General features: G+C 36.8%; 5 protein-coding genes across 5 annotated transcripts; 2 read left to right on the top strand and 3 right to left on the bottom strand.

Moving 5' to 3' along the window:
• Nucleotides 1-4704: 4704 nt before the first annotated feature.
• Nucleotides 4705-6303, top strand: BCIN_12g06810 (hypothetical protein; the record flags this gene model as incomplete). The annotated part of the gene is made up of 1 exon (XM_024698324.1): nt 4705-6303. The coding sequence occupies one exon, from the start codon at nt 4705-4707 to the stop codon at nt 6301-6303; it is 1599 nt and encodes a 532-aa protein (XP_024552404.1).
• Nucleotides 6304-6416: 113 nt separating this feature from the next.
• BCIN_12g06800 (hypothetical protein) lies at nt 6417-7430 on the bottom strand (the record flags this gene model as incomplete). Its single annotated transcript, XM_024698323.1, has 1 exon — nt 6417-7430. One exon carries the CDS (start codon nt 7428-7430, stop codon nt 6417-6419), a length of 1014 nt encoding a protein of 337 aa, XP_024552403.1.
• Nucleotides 7431-9215: 1785 nt separating this feature from the next.
• On the bottom strand, nt 9216-10450 carry BCIN_12g06790 (hypothetical protein). Its single transcript, XM_001547671.2, has 3 exons — nt 10063-10450; nt 9714-10002; nt 9216-9629 (listed from the first exon to the last, which is right to left on the bottom strand). Exons 1-3 carry the CDS (start codon nt 10385-10387, stop codon nt 9275-9277), a joined length of 969 nt encoding a protein of 322 aa, XP_001547721.1. The 5' UTR covers nt 10388-10450; the 3' UTR covers nt 9216-9274.
• An 860-nt stretch (nt 10451-11310) lies between these two features.
• Nucleotides 11311-13561, top strand: BCIN_12g06780 (hypothetical protein). The gene is made up of 2 exons (XM_001547670.2): nt 11311-12030; nt 12088-13561. The coding sequence occupies exons 1-2, from the start codon at nt 11379-11381 to the stop codon at nt 12804-12806; spliced, it is 1371 nt and encodes a 456-aa protein (XP_001547720.2). The 5' UTR covers nt 11311-11378; the 3' UTR covers nt 12807-13561.
• Nucleotides 13562-16706: 3145 nt separating this feature from the next.
• On the bottom strand, nt 16707-18115 carry BCIN_12g06770 (hypothetical protein). The gene has a single exon (XM_001547669.2). The coding sequence runs from the start codon at nt 18002-18004 to the stop codon at nt 16931-16933; it is 1074 nt and encodes a 357-aa protein (XP_001547719.2). The 5' UTR covers nt 18005-18115; the 3' UTR covers nt 16707-16930.
• Between the last annotated feature and the right edge of the window lie 891 nt (nt 18116-19006).

Genomic DNA, 19006 nt, shown 5'->3' with positions numbered 1-19006 from the left:
TCGATACTCAATTGAAAATTATCGAATTGAAAGATACAATTGAGATATTGAAATTTGCTATTTATAATAATCTGCAAATTCTGTTTTATTGAAAGTATTTTATTATTTTTAAAAAGTTTAATAGTATTGAGTAAGATATTGTAAAATGTCAAAATCAATATATAGTATTTTATAGTATGATAAATTGTTGTTTAATCATTAATTATAAAAATGAATCGGAATTTCAAAAGATTATATTCCTTGTTAATTTATTCTTTAGTTTTGTTTATACAAATAATCAAATATATTTCGATACAATTATTGATAATCTGTATAATTTCAATCTTTAGTTCTCCGGATAGTGTATTGTTGCAAATATCTAATGCAAATTGAATAAGCAATATCAAACTTTCGATTTTTTATAAAAAGCCTTTATAGATTATAATAAGTGTAAAATGAAAAAGATTCTATTTGATAACTTTATTATCAAGTTTAAATAGTTTGTTATAAAATATAAAAAAACTATTAAATAATAAGTCATTGATCTTAAATTCAAGGTTTTTCAAAAACTGATTGATATTTCGGTTAATTGTTTTAATAAACTTTTTATTATTGATATTGATATATAAACAATTTGATAGTAAAATATATATAATGATTTGGAAAAAAAGATTTATTTCGATAGTCAATAAAAGAATTAAGGTATCAATTTCAATTGTAATCAACCAAAACCTTATAATAGAAAGTAGATTTTTATTACAATTCTTTTTATATCAAATCTTTTTAACAATTTTATATAATTGGATACTGTTTATCAAAATCAATATCCCTTATTTTGTTATATTCAAAAGTAATATATTAATCTCAATTTTTATTTTTATTATAAAAAGCTCGATTATATTAAAAACAATTATAAAAAAAAACAAATCAATAATGCAAAGTATAATGTTAATACTAATATTAATATAAGATATACCTCTTATATTAATTATATTTCAATAATCAATTAATATTAAAACCCCAAATTATATCGCAATGCTGCTATCCTTTTATATTAAAATCTGTTTTCATTTATCAATCGTTTCTTATCCACACCATTACACTACACCTTTCCAATTCCTTCTAACCTTATTTAAAAGATTGATTTAGAAGAGTATATCAAAGGTTTTATTTATTCGAAAAAGAATAAAAGCTTATTTCTACAACTGGATATATTAAAAGATTAATCTCGATTTATAATTGCGAATCGAAATCCTTTGTAAGAAATTTACTTTTATAAATTAGAAGATTGATTATATTTAGGGATCTTTTATATCTTAAATTAATAAATAACAAATCTCTTAAAATCTCAATAGAAATCTCCCTTATATTTAATATGATTATTTTGTTTATTAATTTTATAAATAGTGGAACCATGGATTATAACTTTATTAATAGAAAAATCGTTTTCGAATTTTATATCCCTATACACTCTTTCCTTTACATTTGTTATTTATTTCTAGTTAATAAAAAACCTTCCAATATCCTATTACAATATACACTCTTAAATATATAAATCAACAATTATAAGGAGATTGATTTGTTCTATATTACTATTTTATTAATTGCAAATCCTATAATCCTCAATCTCCCATGGCTCCAGCGCCACAACCCCAGCATCGATTGGTCGGCGATGACACTCAGATATACATCTTTACCCGTGCCTTGACAGAATATATAAGTTTCAATAATATTTATTATTTATAATATATTAAAGCATTTTTTCTTTTAATATATAATATATATATAGGAATATAGCAATACAATATAAAATATTATATTATAAATTGGAATATAAATAAATAGCTTTTTAGGATATAAAATATAAAAAGAGGGGCTTTATTATGAGTATTTATAAAATAGTATTTCAGATATTGAGATTTGAGATTAACGGATTTATTTTATATTGATAGCGTTTTTTATACAAATATAAATAATATAATTTTCATAATTTTAAAAGAATAATAAAAAGTCATTATATTATAATTGACTAGTTGATTTATTGCTATTGTTCATTCTAATACTCCCCCTCTGTCTTCGAAAATTACTATAGCATTTCTTCAATCTTTTGAATCTCTTAAAAACTAATTTTATTTCAATTCAATATAAATGCTTCAATGTTATAGATTTTTTATTTTCATTTTTGAATAAATATAATTCAATTAAATTTCTATTTATTTATTTATTTATTTAAATTTTCAAAAAGCTTCAAATTGAAGCTAGAAAGGGTGGTGATTAATTGGAGAGATTTTCGCTGGGTCACCACCCCCCTGTCAAAATGAGTCAGCACCGGTGTTGACCACCAAAAAAATCCTAGGAATAATAGTTAGATTTTTAATAGTAAAGGTATTTCACAAATTGAAGATTTGAAATATATAATTTTGAGATTTTTGATTTTTTCAATAATAAAGATTTTTGTAAATCGGAGATATAAAATATATAATTTTGAGATTTTCGAATTTTTTAATAATAAAAGCATTTTATAAACTGAAAATGTAAAATATATAATTTTAAGATTTTTAAGATTTTGAAAAATACAATTGTTTCGTAAATCTAAATTGTGAAATATTTATTTTTAATAGAATAAAGAAATACTAATGTACTCGATTAATTTTATATTCAATATTTTAAATGAAAAAAGAGTATTAAGGCTTTTTAATTCTAATTCTGATTTCGCTATAATATTTATGGAGAAGTAAATGAATGTTGCTCAAAGCTGAAAAGATTATTGGATTGATTGGTTGTGACATCGACGCCAGGGTAAATATCATCGTTTGGCCAATTGTTATCATCGGGCAATTCTCTGTAGGCTACAGCGAAGACCCAGTGGGTAATAGCCCACCTACTGGGTATCTGACCTATAAGTTGGGTCTTTAAAGTAAATAGAGCCTTAATAGGTAAGTTAATATTTTAAGAACTTAGCCTATGTGAGAGGCTACGTTCAAGGAGCTTGGAAGCGTAGGTTCAGATTAGACTATGGACGATTCTATACAGAGAGAAAAAGAGATTTTCGCTTTCGGTTCTCAATTATATGTGTGCGCCACGTGACTGGTAACAGTAGTGGAGGTTCTGCCTGAGCCAGATATCACGGGTTCCATCCTTCACAGTCGGGGTTTTTCTTATGCGATAATATCTAAGTAATAAAATTCCTATTTAACTTTATAACGCTCTATATAGTATACTAAACAAATACATTCTACTAGAGACCTTTGTTCTCCTTTGAATCTAGAGACATCGGCCAAGATTATCTGAGTAAAAACTTTCCCCTCCTAAATATCATGATATGTTGGGGGAATTTTCTTGATATATCCATCTTGGATTTTGCCCCAATGATATGTAACTTAATGTATCGGGTGGTAGGATGTGTCGTGTCTGCTATTAGTAGAGAGTCTACTGGTGTATTTGGTATCTTCTGCTTGTGGAATCCGTCGGAGGCAATATAGATAATATATAATGCATCTTTATCAGGTCCTGTGAGCTGTCGATGTAGAAAAGAATCTCTGAATCTCCCCAATCTAGCTGCGGCAGTATCGAAGACCGGAATATCAATATCATCGTGAGAGTCTGGTTCGTCATGCTTATCAAGTATTCGGCGTATCCTTATATTTCTCGAGTCATTCGTGATGACAGCCTTGAACTGACATGCGGGGTCAATTCGTATTGCATAATCCGGCTCTGGATCCGTCCAGTCTGGATGGTCGTGGGTCGAACTTGGATCTCTCTCGATGTAATCGTGGGTGCTCCACTTATGCTTTTATCATGCCAGCATGCGCTTAAGTGGGGCACCCACGATTACACCAACGAAGAGAACTTATTAGGTGGCTCGTAGTTGGTTCCCGCATTTGGTCTCGCTTATCAGTATGCTTACTTAAGTAGTATTAAGTTCGTTGACCTACACTGTATCTACTCATCTTTACTATCTTTCTCTTGTTTCCATCGCCATCGCCATCGCCATCGCCATCCCCATCCCCATCGCCATCCCCACATCCTTCCATCTCCATTTTCATCGCCGTCTCGACATCCTTCCATCTCTATCGCACAACATTTATCACGACTATACGAGTGCTATCTTTCTATCACCATCTACCTATCCCTCTATCTCCATCACACAACATTTATCACGACTATACAAGTGCTGTCTTTCTATCGCCATCTATCTGTCCCTCTATCTCCATCGCACAACATTTATCACGACTATACGAGTGCTGTCTTTCTATCGCCATCTGTCTCTCTCTATCCCCATCGAACAATATCTATTACGAATCGAAATTGCTCCTATATTGTATTGTATACAAGAGTTGTGTCTTACAGTATTTGCTACTTAGAACCGTCCTACTAGTGACAGTGAACCGTCCTGCTAGTGACAGTGAACCGTCCTGCTAGTGACAGTGAACCGTCCTGCTAGTGACAGTGAGCCGTCCTGCTAGTGACAGTGAACCGTCCTGCTAGTGATAGTGAACCGTCCTGCTAGTGATAGTCCTTCAGTGTCTGCTGCTAAGAACAATTCTAATACAATTCATATATTAGCTTTTGTTGATCACTTCTACGCTTTATTTTATCTGAGAGTCAAGGCTGCTCTATAGCCTGGGTGGGTGGGAATCACACGTAAAGTGTGGGCCAGCATTGTTTTCAATACAATTGTTCTTCATCTATGTTTATCGCTAATTCTAGTTATAGGAATAAGTTATGTCGGATCTGACCGAGATTCTGATTGAGAAACTTCAACTACAACGTATCCTCTGCGAGAGAGTATTTATAAAATGGGAAGATCAGTCAGGCGAATCTTGCACATTAGGTTCTCGCACGAAAAATAATAAGAAGGATCTCAAACTTTTGATGGCTGCGTACTGTGATGAAGAAGGACATATTCATATTCACTTTTCCATTAAAGTGTCTATTTCGCGGGATGGCAAAAAGCATGAAAAAGAGATGTTGTTGGTTGTTCCTCCAGATGCCGACTTCTCAAAAGCCCTTACACCTTGTTCAATATCGACTATCAATGCTTTATCTCGCCTTGACGCAGCTGCTATTCACGATGCCGGAATCAGTGATTCAGTACATGTTATATATTTACCATTCGATTTAATTACGGAGGGATTCGTTGTTAGGAATACTACTTCGGCTCTCAAGCCCAAGCCCTGGAATAGGCCCTCACAAGAATTGATTCGTCGCTTTGTATCTCTATCCAATACGAAAATCTTCACTGTATACATCACGCCAAACGATTATGCGCGGGTCGGCCTGAAAGGACTTCACGATCGCTTAAGCAAGACTTCTACTGCTACCAATACACGCACGAACAATATGATGGAAATGTATATTCAACAAGGCGGTGTATTAGTAGAATCGAGCAGACTTGACCCAGAACTACCACCACAATATACTGAGAATCCTCCTCAGCCACTCCCGGAAGTACAAGTTCCCCGGTCACCACCAATCATTTTCGAACAGAAAACACTATCAATCAATACTTTCGAAACAGCGATTGCAGAAACACCAGCTCGGATTCCAGCTACTCCAAACTCTATAGTGGTACATAGTATTTTCTCTCCTATCTGTGAAGAGTTGTCCGATGGTGAAGTGGACTGGGACGATATCGAAGAGACTTGGAGAAATGTCGAGGAGGCTTCGAGAAATATCGAAATAGACCCCGACATAGATTCGGATCAGGAAGGTCTTGTTAACTTGAATTCTCGAGACCCAAGTCAGCAATTCAATTCTCGAGAACAAAGTCAGCAATTCAATTGTGATTCAGAAGTTTCAAAGATACTTGAGTCGAAGTTTGCGGAGTGGATGGAAACAGCAGGGCAGATAAACCCAAATATTCACGAACATAAACGTTTGATTACCAAGTTGTTAATACTAGGTAATTGTATTCGTACATCTAATTCTGGGGTATTTGATGCTACTATATTCTGGTGTTCTACAATATTTTTCTACGACCCATTCGATTCCGATATAAGTCCGGAGTTATGGGAGAGAAATTTATGGCTTCTCTCAGATATGGCTCGGCTGATTAAATGGGCTAATAAAGTTCACTATAGCGCCGAGATGAATCCGTTACTGGTGGATCATTTTCTGAAGCTAGGCGATACTGCTCGTACTACTGCTCTACATCCTGAGTATAGCTATGACAGCTATGAGCGTCAGAAACGTGTTTGCACTACTCAAGTAATTATAAAACTTGGCAAGCCGGTCATTGGTATTAGTGGGGAGACCAGTAAGCCTGTTCCTCGAAAACACTTGGGAACTGACAGTAATACGTCTAAGCGGGTAAAAATATAACGTTTGCCTCGTGTGCCACGTATGCTTTGTTTACCTTGTTTACCTTTTTCACCTTGTTTGTCTGTGACTCGCTCGCTATCGCTGGGGCCAACTAACCCCCAACTCATTACAACCTATCTAACGTCACTCCCTGCGTAGTATTTAATGTCCGCGTTCGGTATAAAAGGTCTATTGTCATGGAGTAACTCCGCTCTGATCTCTTCGAATTTCTCCATATCCATCGAACTTGTCTTGATCCCGTGTGCGAGTATACCATATTTGGGGAGCCGTGTTGACGCGCCTCTTCCGATTCGGCTCATCCGGTCGTTTGCAAATTGTCTCAATGCCTCCGCCTTGTTTCTGCTTGATGTCTTGATGCTAAGGTCTCCGCTCTTCAGTTGGTCAGCTGATACTACACCGGTCCTTTCGATGTGTTCGTTTCTACTCTGTTCAATTGCGCGATCAATATTGTTCTGTAAGTTTCTAGGGCTCTTTGCTCGGAGACTTTCAATAGTAGCAGGGTCTGTGATTTTCACGATAATCTCACGTTGCGCCTGAACGAATGATGAAGTCTGAGCAGATAATGTGATTGGTTTGCTAAGGGGCGCGGTATTTCTAGTCAATACCGACGCGTATGAGGCCTTTGAGGACGGTATAGATTGAATAGCTTTTACAATATTGTTCGTTACTTTGGTATTATCGTTGATCTCTTTGGTGATGTCGTTCGTTTCTTGTATAAGCGCGGTCGTTGTTCTTCTCTCTTCAGCAGTCGCTTTCACAAATTGATTAGTTTCTTGGCTCAGTGTAGCAATCTGTTGGTGAGTGATGGTGTTTTCCTGTATTTTTGCTGCTGTGAAGTGTGCTATATCTGCTGTCATTTTGAGATCGTTTTGGACACTTGCGAGGGTTTCCATTATTGCGCTCATATCCGGGGTATTCTGGAGCTTGGTGATGAGGACACTCGTGGCTGCGATCATGGTCTTGACTACCGGCGTTGGCACTGGCTCTTTCTCGGTAGAGTCGATACAGACAAGTGCTTTCCTAAGGTAATCGCTGAGGTCAGGAAACGTATCGCTAATCCAATGCTGTCCTAGCTGCTTTTCGAACTTCTTACACAAAAGTACCCTCAGTTCGTCTATTCGAAACATGTCTGCAAGGGCAAACACTCGTGGGTGTTTGAGTAATTCGAGATCATCTCCTATACTATATTAGTTTTAAATTTTTGGAAAGGGAAAGAGAGAAAAAAGAAGGAAAAAAAGAATGGAAAAAAGAGGAAAGAGAAAGAGAAAGAGAAAGAGAAAGAGAAAGAGAAAGAGAAAGAGAAAGAGAAAGAGAAAGAGAAAGAGAAAAGAGAAAGAGAAAGAGAAAGAGAAAGAGAAAGAGAAAGAGAAAAGAGAAAGAGAAAGAGAAAGAGAAGAGAAAGAGAAAGAGAAAGAGAAAGAGAAAGAGAAAGAGAAAGAGAAAGAGAAAGAGAAAGAGAAAGAGAAAGAGAAGAGAAAGAGAAAGAGAAAGAGAAAGAGAAAGAGAAAGAGAAAGAGAAAGAGAAAGAGAAAGAGAAAGAGAAAGAAACACCCACCATCAGAATCTAGACCTTCCGAAAGTTCATCAGAATAATCCCCTGTATATATATAGCAGAGCACTCGCCAACTGCCTAATTGAGTATACCATATAGGCCATGCCGTAGAAGTGAAGCTCTCCCGTACTATGTAGTGAGATACCACAACAATTATCAATTGTAGTAAAGTCTTCTGAGCAGACGAACTCTGCTATGCGCAGAGCCGCCCAGGTGCGGGTTTCGCAGTGGGTTCACACTCCTAACCTAGAGTTCATAACTCGATCAAAGGCACATAGCAGACGAACAAAGCTTCAGCTTATCGTTATTAGGACTTGTGAGACTAAAGTTCTTCTATATTCCGAGAGTGTAATCACTGTGACGATCTGAGGCTGATAGACAGGCTATCCTTAGAGACAAGGTCATCGATATCAGCTTCATAGAAACTAGCAATCTGTTGTCGGACCAGGACTGAAAGGTCGGTGTACATCGCCTAAATGTCGCCGTAGGGTTGCCGGAAACACGTTCGAGCTGCAGATTTCACAGTATAGTATACGATAGCCAGCATATGCATATTTAATGACCGGGCGGTGCAGAGGAAGTTGTTTAGAAGACAGAGAAATCATGGTGACTCGAGCCCTTTACAGTTGTTTAGCTCTACTTGTGACGATTGGGTTCAAGACATGATCGATAATTGATAATAAATAATGAATTGAAGTTAACAATCTATACGAAAGAATATCAAGTTATCGAATACAAGAATAAAGGATACCATGTCCTTTTATACCTTCTGCTAGCAGAACCTTAAGGTCCTGCCGGTAGAACCTTTTCCCCTGCCCTAACAGGCATAATCCTTCAATCCGTCACACTGCTATGATAATCTAGAAAACCAAAGAAGAACTAAAACAAAGTAGAATTAAATAGGTGTCTTACCACTAGATAGAACACGCGGTATGCAACGCGTGTATGTCGCGTTTCTTGTCTAACATATTCTATTCCGACTTTAAAATTAGAAGACAGGTGCACAGAGCATAGGGTGATCTTACCAACTAAATGAAAGTGATCTGACCACCAGGGCAGAGAAATTGGAACGAGAGGATGAGAGGTCAGCAGATCGATTATAAGTAGTCAATTACTTTTCCAAAGTGACTCAAATAATATTCTCTTAAATCACAACTACTAATCCAATTATACAACCATCATTTTGATTATATACCTAAAATAAATACTAAACTCCAAATCAGAATCAATCATTCAAAACAAAAACAGAAAAGTCTAATCAGCAGCAGCTCAAAACACCAAAACGTCACCAGTCGAAACAATGAGAGTAGAGACCAGAATACAACAAATAAATAAGAAAGATACACAGAATATCTCTTCGTGTCATTCCCAGTAGAAATCCGCTCGTAGATCTCTCAGTCTTTGTATCCGAGCAAAGATTCAATGCTCTCCTCTTGTTCTTGAGTGGTTCTTTGGTCTCTCCTTCTCCTTTTTACTGGGTTTAGTTCCTGACCTACCGCTACGGGGCTGTTTATTAGAGCCCTCCTGATCAGTGTCAGACTCCTCCTGATCTCCCACTGCTACTCTCTTCATCCGGTCATTCAAAGCTGCTATACGAGCAGTTTCAGCCGCATTAAATGAGTCAATTGCTTTTTTATGATCTTCGAGATTGTCCCTAAGTTTCGATGCTGATTGGCCCTGTTGTGTAGCACGTTTTTTGTGGCCATCTGCTGATTTTTTGCTAGGTTCTGTGGCTATATAATCTGTAGCCATCTGATCACGGAGATTCTCTGCCCTGGTTAGGTTTGTTAGCAGTTGTCTCAATATAAATTAGGAAACAGTGATGCAATCATCATAAAGTCAGAAAAAGCTGACTTACTGTTTGGCGCATTCGATAGCATGTTTCACCAGTGAGATAGCCTTTTCATGGAATTCTTTTGTTCCAGCAGGCACACCTCTGTATTTTCGCTGTTCTTCGGGAAGTCTCGCTTTCTTCTCTGCTTTCATATCACTTTCTTTAGCTGCTTCACTCTTACGGTGTGACCTGTAAGCCTTTTTCGCCTCCTCGGCCATATTATCGGCTTTTTTGTACTTATCGTTGAGCTTTTTCATGTTACTATCAGCAGGGACGTTATCAGCAACGGCGTCGCGGTATGCATCACGTTCGACTTGGAATGCGTCAGTATAAAGAAAGGGACGAACGTTTGAATTACGAAAATTTCACTCACCCTCTGGCTTTGTAGGATAAGTAGAAGTGCTAACCCTGCCCTCGAAATTTCCAAATAAGATTTTATCTTTAGGCACACCCTTTGTAGCTCGATGAGCCTCTGCGCTCCTTGGATTTGGCGGCGAATTCGTGATAGAAACATGTAGCCCTGCGTTGGGGGTTTGCGAGAAATTTGAAAACCCACTGCGTGCGGTGCCAGAACTTTCCTCGGCACTACTGCCCGAACGCGAGGTACCTTGGTATTGCGCTTCATTGCTGCCAGCAGATCTCTTAGCAGAGTGTCTTCCATCAGAGCTGGAATAGTTGTGGCTGCTACTTCCGGGCATAGTTGAAGAAAGCTCAAACTTTAGGTAGATGTGATGGGCAGTTGTAGATTGAAGTCAAAGTCCTGACAATTGGAATTTTGGATTGTTTACTATGTAGATGAAGAATGAAGATGATTGTGTGATGATTCGTGTTGTTTTGATATGCAGGTATCTAGTGTTCTCTTCATGCTTTATATACATCTTGAAAAGGTGTTGGATGTGGCTTTATTGGCTCAATCAAGAAGGAAAATAGGTCTCTGGATGTGGCCTCGCTGGCCATATGTATGATTTCCACAATCGTGGGATAACTAAAGAATTGAATGAGTGAGATTAAGAAATGAACAGATGGAATCCTACAAGACCACTTAGGCCAGAAATCAGGTAGAAGACCATTTTAGAGACAAACTCATCTTTATCTCGTCAAATAGTTATGGTTCCCAATAGAAAGTATTTTCTTACCACAGGCCATCGCTAGATGACGCGAAGAATTTTGGACATTTCCAGTTTCCCGTGCCAATGAGAGGAACATTCGAGAAGCTTTCTCCTTGACAAGGCCTCAATTGGCAAAGAACTGAGCACTAAGACGTCTCGAATATAAACAATTACTGCCTATGACCTGCTCAGATAACTCTCTCTGGGAAGGCAGTTCGAAAACTGGGCCGCATGAGGTAAGTCTCGAAAATAAAAACAGGATGAAAAAGCCGGTTCAGTGTCCGCTTTTGCCTTGTCACGTATCTCACCTTAGAGTAGCGTTCCCAATGGCTGGGGAAAGCGATACAATTGAATTAAGTAAATCATAAATTTGATCGAGTTGAGTATTATAAGATGATTATTTACAAGGGTAAAAAGATTAAGCGACTAGACTTAATGCTTCAGCCTGATTACGAGTGTAGCCTAAAGTTTAGCAGCGCCTGTTCTGTCAGCCGCGCTAAGGTCACAATCCTGATAAATACATTCAAAAACATAGCCCCATTTATACCAACATACAAGATCAAGTTTTCAGCTATGCAATATGGAGAAACCAAAAAGCCGGCTTGAGTTACTGCCCGTCGAATCGATACAAGCTATCCAGTGTCTCATTAAAAACGTCCCTGATTTATCGTCCATCATCCTCACGTGCAAAGCCATGCACAACGCTTTCGTCTCTGCAGACCAACACATTCTTAAGCAAGTCCTCACTAATGAGATAGGGTCTGAGGTGCTACCTGAAGCGTTCTTAGCTGCTCTAATCTCTCGCCAAACAACCGTCAGTGATGATGTCCTCGATAGTTACCATAATCGTTTTATCGAGAATGCTCGAAATATCAAGCGCAAAGACCATTTAGATTTGAGGATTTGTGATGCGCTACTCATGAGCAATCTCCATTCTCATGTTGTCTATTTCACGAACGATTTCATATCGAAAGCCTTTACATCTCAAATTTTCACTGAAGACATCTCAATCATCACAAGGCAACTTCCAGTCTCAGACAAAGAAAAATCGAGAATTCAGCGAACATTTTACCACTTTCAAATCTATTGCTATATATTTCACGAAAAGAAAACCTTGTTTCCTGTCCATTTACAATCGGATCAAAATAAAATATTCTTCAATTATTTCTCAATCTGGGAAAACGAACAATTAGCTTGCGTTCACGATTATATGTTTCGCGTCATTGCTCCTGGTATAGTACATATTCGTTTTTAATAGTTTTACTGAAAGTACTAATCCATCAATTTAGGCTTTGATGAGCTTGTCGACCATGATGTGGAATGGGGCGAATATATGATGAATTACGCTTCCTTCGACGACCCTGAAAATATGGAACCTCTGATCGCTCGTGGTCTTTTTGCAGTTCGTAATATGGTGGAAGCAAAAGGCTACAAAGAAATTCGCAAATCTTACTATCAAGATTATCCGGAGTATTCGTCAAATCTCCTTGATCATGGGCTTAGGAATTCCGCACATGGTAGTGGAGATGAATGGCATTGGCTCGAAGATTATTCTAAGGAAGAAGAGGATAAATTTATCAAAAATCCTGTATGGTATGATGACGAGGACAAGGGACCTGAGCTTGTATGGAGATGGGCGCATCAATCTTGTGGCAGTGTTGATTTTGTTCTTTGCGATAAGCACAGATTTGAGCGAGAATGGGGTTACGTGATGTGGGACTATAGTCGAATTTTAGAATTGGGTGTTACGGAAAGTGAATGGGAGAGAACAGACGACGCTGAGAATAACAAAGGATCACGACCGTCACGAGAATCCATGGATAGGAGAGAGAAAATCTATCGCACTGGTGGTAGGGGATGGTGGAGTGCCGAAGACGAAAGTAAAGTAGTTTGGCCAGACGGCTGTGCGCCATGGGATAAGCCTGTAAAGGCCGAGAGATGGGATCCTAAAGATGGAAAATCAATTGACGAGGCTAAGGATTTTATAAAGAGGTTGAAACTTCCCTGAGATAGATTTATCTTTCCTCACAGCGTAAACCAAATCACTGGGTAGTGCTCGGTGAACTTTATGGCCTAGCCTCTCATCTCGCCGCCATCAGTCGGACACCCCACTTTTGGGCCACCGCAAAAATGCCCACTGCAAAAAGGCATTTCATTTATTCATTGTTTAATAACTTCACAACGCTTGAATCAATTGATTCGAATTTTTGATATATCATTGATTACATCATGTCTAAGGGATATACCAAAGACGACTTTAATTGGGCCTTATGTGTGGTGGTGAATGGGCATTCAGCTCGACAAGTTGCTTCGGATTTTGGGATTTTAAGGGTTATTCTTCAAAATCATATAAAAGGCCACCTACATCTCACCAAAAAGGTGCACAACATATGCAAACGATAGCCCCGACTCAGGTAGGAAGTGAACAATAATAAGAGCCCGATGTGCTTGGAGGGCATTGGAAGGGCTCGCGAAGGCTTTAGGGCCGAGTGATCAGATTAATGACAGGATTTACTAAACTTGAATTGACATGGGTCAAACAACTGGATGCATTATGTGGAAGACAATAGTACATTTCCCTGAGTTGTATGCTGGTCCAACTTCAACACGGAATAGTACTGTGCACCATACTGAGGCACAGGGTGTGGCTGAACCTTGTGGTAGGAAAGTTAATATTTTCAACGAAAAGAAATTTAATATAAATCCCTATACAAATTTTATTATATATATAACAATAATGATATATTCTCTTCGTTATCGACAAAATAGCTATTTTATTAATAATAAATCAATAAATATTTTTCGAAATTTGTTTAATATTGAGATTTTTTTTAAAAAAAAATAGAAAAATAAGAATTCTAAAAGACCTTAGAGATTTTAAGGTTCTTAAATATCAGAGTTGAAAAAAAGATGAAGGGAAAAGAAGTAAATATAAGAGTTAGAAGAAGAAGAGGAGTAGATATAGAAATTAAAAGAAGAAAAAAGGGAGTGAATATAAGAATTATAGAGTAGGTGAAAGATATTGAATGAAAATTTAAAAGAGAATAAAGAGTAAATCAATTATTTATGTTTATTGATTAATAATCGAATTCAAAATGAGTAAATATTCTAGTGGTTTTTAAATTAAAAGTTAGAATTAGTTTTTTAAATTCGAGAAATTCATTAAATCCCTTAAAAATGAAATTCTTTTATTATATATAAAAATAAGATTTATTTATTTAGTTAATACTTTAAAAACACTCTTTTGAACAACGTAGTTTATCAGTGCGTGTACTAATATAAAATCATATAAGTATATGTATGTACTACTCATTTTACATATAAAATTCGTTTATATATAATCTTATACTATTACGGGAGCTGCCTCTAGGGTCACGTGGAAGTGTCTAGAGATCTCTTGAAGTAGTTTAGACTAGACTTCAAATAGGAATTCGATAAGATTATAATTAATTGCAATTCTCATAATAATAATAATAAAACTAATAATTATTCTTAAATATAAAGCTTTATATTATAATGAAATTTATTCCCTTATATAAATCTTTATTTCATTTAAATAGTTGAAATAGTTGGTCGCTTCTAAAACGCTATCATTCCTAAATTATTTATTATAGAATACTAATCCTATAATTTTTAATATTCTAATTTATCCTTTATTTTGAAACTAACCTTCTAGAATATTATTAATATAACTTCACAAAAAGTTTGCAAAATTATATTTAGTATTTTCTAAAACCTATTATCCTAAAAACTATATTCTAAATTTCTAGAATAACCTATAATTAATATTATATATATATTTAAGGCTTTCCTTGAATACCTAATATCCCTTAGTATACTATAGCTGAATCACTAAGGCCTATAATATCATTATAGCCTATACATTGGTGATTCTACAGCCTGTTACTAATCCGTTGTAACATATACTTTCTTTATTTATTAATATAATTTGGTTTTTCCTGAAAACCTTTATAGTTATTTATATAAACAATAAGAGCTTCTAATCAATTATTAGAAATGTGATTTAATATAATAATTATTTTAAAAAAAAGTTTTTTTGTACCGAAAATCGTGACAATTTCAATCTTTTCTAAAATATAATGAAAATATTTATATAAAAATTTATAATTTTTATCAAATATTTCTTTCTTTTCAAAAAATAATGATTAATTATTAAAATACAAATATTAAAAAAACCCTGATTTTAGTATAATTTTGAAGTGGTGCATATACTGATATGGTGCACGCACTGATAAACTACGTTATCTTATAAAAATATTAAGGATTTTATTATACTAACGAAGCGTCCACTTCGTAGATCACGAATTCTGCCACCATAGGAGAGTTCAGCCTGAGTCTTCTAATCAAGTAGTAGATCTAACCCAATTACACAACTCAATTCTTCTGTGTTGTGTGTGGAATCTTATACCCGAGGCACAATGCTTGAGAAGCCTTTTCACTTCTATTCTGCCAGCTGCCCTGTAATAGCAAAGTTAATAATTTCGATGAAAAGAAATTCAATACAAATCCCCATATAAATTTTTTATATATATATTATATTTATAATATATTCAATTCGTTAATAACGATATAGTTAGTTTATTAATAACAAATGGAATTGGTATAGAATGAGATTTATTTAGTATTGATTTTTAATAAAAAAAAAGAAAATGGGGGTTTTGAAAAACTTTAGAGATTTCAGGATTGATGATTATTAGAGTTTTAGGAAAGGTGGATGAAAAGGAAGCGAATATAAGAGCTAGAAGGAGGAGAGGAATAAGTGTAAGAACTAGGAAAAGAGGGGGAGGTATTAGTTGAAAACTTAAAGGGGATTACTCATTTTATTTTCAATTTATTTTTTAATCAAAAGCTTTATTATTGTACTATGCTATATAGAATGTACTGTTTATATGTATTATCTACTTAGCTCTAATTTATATATTCATATTCAATTCAATTACTAATCGAATTCAATATGAATAAAGTATTGATTATCTTAAGTTAGAATTCAAGCTAGAATTCAAGAATTTCATTAAGTCCCTTTGGAGTAAAAATTTCTAATCATTTACGAAAGAAAAAGCTTTCTAATCAATACTTTAAAAACGCTTTTTTCAATACAATATAAAAATATTGAATATTTTCTGGGGCTGACAAAGCGGCCACTTCGTCAATCGCGGATTCTGCCACCACAGGGCTGCTGATGGTCTGGACCTTTCATTTCTAATTGTTGAACTGTGATTTGATGTGTTTTGGTGTGTTCGGAATGGTCTTGTATTAGGACCTTTTCCTTCCAGGGCTTCATCGATTCCTGAGAGAGTTGCAACATTGTTGTGGGAGAATACATAATTTGGAAGGTAATTGTTTGTATGTGCAGCCAGCGGACATTAAAGAAAAGGAGTCGATTTGTGAACACTCGTCTCGAGTTAATTGGCGCTCTTTTGGGCCCCCTTGTTTTGATGTAGGTAGTTGATGTGTGGTCGTCGACTAGTAAAGTAAAGTAGATGGAATTCATTGCTAGGTCCAGACAATATAACAATCTCCAATGCCGATTAGACAATAATTTGATAAATCGGACACCAGCTACTGTCACGATTCCTCACGCTTTGTGTCTCTGCTGTGAGTATCCACTATTTGCACTCAGCAAAAAGCATTGCTTGGAAGCTTACAAAATAGGCGACCAGTAATCACTATGTTGAGGTGTTGGTGAATGCAATCCAGGCTGTGGGCTTTCGACTCTCCTCATAAGCAAGCGTATCATCTAAGCCTGAAAAGTATAGCTTGTGGTCACTTCTTTGTCAGTGCTGGGCGCCTTTGTTTCGGAAAACAATCGCAGTCTCACTACTATTCAAATTCCATATCTACACCAGCTATTATCAGTCATTGAGAGATACATCTTTTCTTAATTCCATGTTCTTAACACGACAGTCATTACTATTTAAGCCTTCGTCTACCTACAATAACATTTAATTTCTCTCCTCTCGTATTTGAAGGTCTATATTAATTTATACAGGACTTCCATATCAGTAATCAGTATCTATATCAGAATTTATATCTTTCTCATGTTCCCTAGATTCCCTCTCCTCCATTATTTATAGAATTTTGAGCGTCTTTGACAAGATCTCAACAAATTATTTAACCCCATGAGCACAAAGTGGTATCAATAGCCAGTACCTGTGCACCAATAGTAATCCTCCCGTCCACGGGTACATTCGATGCCCCGCTTGTAGTAACATACAAAATATGACTATCCCAAGGTGTGCGTCCAAAAGCCGCAGCTGTCGGCCCTGCTACAGTCGTAGAATTGAGACTACCCACCACAATCTCTGTTGGGATCGGTCCCTGCGAGCCCACTGCTGGGGCAAACACGCGTTCAATAGAATTTCCAGAGCCAGTCGTAACATATGCGATAGTGTCGCGCAGTGCAAAGTCGTCGTAGAACCAAGTAGAGTTCGCCTCGTGGGACAGGATTTCAACTGCACCACCTGCAACTTCTGTGCCGTTTTCGTGGATAGGAAAACGCACGAGCATACCTAAGCCGGTATTAGTGAGGTAAACCATTCCATCTCCTATTTTGATGCCGTTGACGCCCACAGCGCCAAGGTTGGGGTGCTCGTGCGCCTGCGTGTAAGTGTTGTTGATGGCAATGAAATATTTCCCGGAGACGGGGTCTAGATTGTAGACTACGCCAGCGGCGACATCGTTGACGAGCAAATTACGCGGTCCAACACCCCATCGAGGTAATGAAGTCATTCCATTAAGAAATTGACCAGAAGAAATATTTGCAATGGTGGACGACGTTGCCATAGTCTGCGTCAAGTTCAAGGAATCGACACGATAAGTGCCGGCGACAGGACCTGTACTCGAAGAGAACCTGCCGCCGTTCACGGCGTACACATCACGCTCATACTCAGTCATGCCAAATATGGTGAGGCCATCGAAGTTATGCACAACTGTTGGGGTGTAGTTTGAGTGCAGGGGGTCAATGCTATGGACTGAGGAGTTGTAAGGTAGTGTCATGAGAAGCTCGCCGTTAGGGCGAATTGCGATAGACTCGATGAATGTTCCGAGTGGATATTCGTAAAGAAGGCGAACAGCGGTTTCATTTCTAGAAGACAATACTCTTGATTTCTGGTGTGGTGAGGTTTCATATGATAAACCAGGAGCGAAAGCACATGACAACAAGATCACAATGGTCTTAAATAACATGATGTCGGCTCTCGTGAGTTCTTTCAACAAGGAAGATGGGTAAACTGGTTAGGAGGATTCTTATGGTTGAAGTCACTGACTGATGTATATATGCACATACTGATATATGGCGGAATAACGGATTTACCGGATTTAACGGATTGAGATGTTGAGATGGATCCAGCATCAAGCTGGAAGAGTTGAAGAAAAGCTTGGCTCAAAATTTACGTAACAGCTATAACAGCTATCGGCTTTAAAGTCGCTACAGCCGAAATCTACTTGCAGATGTGGGTGTTTATCGGCTCAATGCTCGGAAATAGAGTTTATATCTCTTGATACTCCTTTGTATTACCTTTTTCGAAGACGTATCCGAGTAGATTGTTGGCAGTTATCTTGCCTGCCCATGAGCAAACTCTCGTTCAGTGTGTGATTCGCTATGGGAAAGACAGAATTGCGCCAACTTTTACGAGTGTCTTGCATAATGCTAGTCTTCCGGAAACACTTGACCCTACCTCTCAAAATGAACTTATGTTAACTCATTACACAAATTCTCCGACCATCTGATTGATCGGATGAGGATGAAGAATAAGGCAGCGGACTCGTGCCTCATAGCACATACCGCATAAGACAGAACTAGTCACAATTGACCGCTTTTAACGCCAGCAATATAAAGATATCATCTTTGAAATTCCAATGTAGTATTCTACAGAATGCTGCATATACTTTTCTTCTCATAGTTTGCGATTCACGCAAGTAAGCTAGACTCTATTGTGACACCTCGAATCAAAAACTCATTCAACGAGGCCACAACACATTTCTCTATCCAACTATGGATGAAGACCATCCTCTCCGCAATGAGCGATTGGTTCATGATAATTAGTTTTACTCCGGGTATTTTGAAATAGTCAGATTTCAGCGAAGAGATATCTGCTAAGCTAAAACAAGAATTTGAAGAAATACGTCATAAGCTCCTCGAGGATAAGACGAACCTGGTTTGAAACCCCCTCTATATTGCGTTATTAA

This window comes from Botrytis cinerea, chromosome 12, assembly GCF_000143535.2.
Source record: "Botrytis cinerea B05.10 chromosome 12, complete sequence".
NCBI classification, from domain to species: domain Eukaryota; kingdom Fungi; phylum Ascomycota; class Leotiomycetes; order Helotiales; family Sclerotiniaceae; genus Botrytis; species Botrytis cinerea.
Note: the sequence above shows the minus strand (reverse complement) of the source record. Positions and strands in the feature narration are given on the sequence as shown.

Coding starts and splice junctions, on each gene's coding strand:
- BCIN_12g06770 (XM_001547669.2), bottom strand. CDS start 18,004: ATGTTATTTAAGACCATTGTGATCTTGTTGTCATGTGCTTTCGCTCCT.
- BCIN_12g06790 (XM_001547671.2), bottom strand. CDS start 10,387: ATGCCCGGAAGTAGCAGCCACAACTATTCCAGCTCTGATGGAAGACAC. Junction 10,003..10,062: donor TTATCCTACAAAGCCAGAGG/GTGAGTGAAATT, acceptor ACGCATTCCAAG/TCGAACGTGATGCATACCGC. Junction 9,630..9,713: donor GCTATCGAATGCGCCAAACA/GTAAGTCAGCTT, acceptor AAACCTAACCAG/GGCAGAGAATCTCCGTGATC.
- BCIN_12g06780 (XM_001547670.2), top strand. CDS start 11,379: ATGGAGAAACCAAAAAGCCGGCTTGAGTTACTGCCCGTCGAATCGATA. Junction 12,031..12,087: donor GTTTCGCGTCATTGCTCCTG/GTATAGTACATA, acceptor CCATCAATTTAG/GCTTTGATGAGCTTGTCGAC.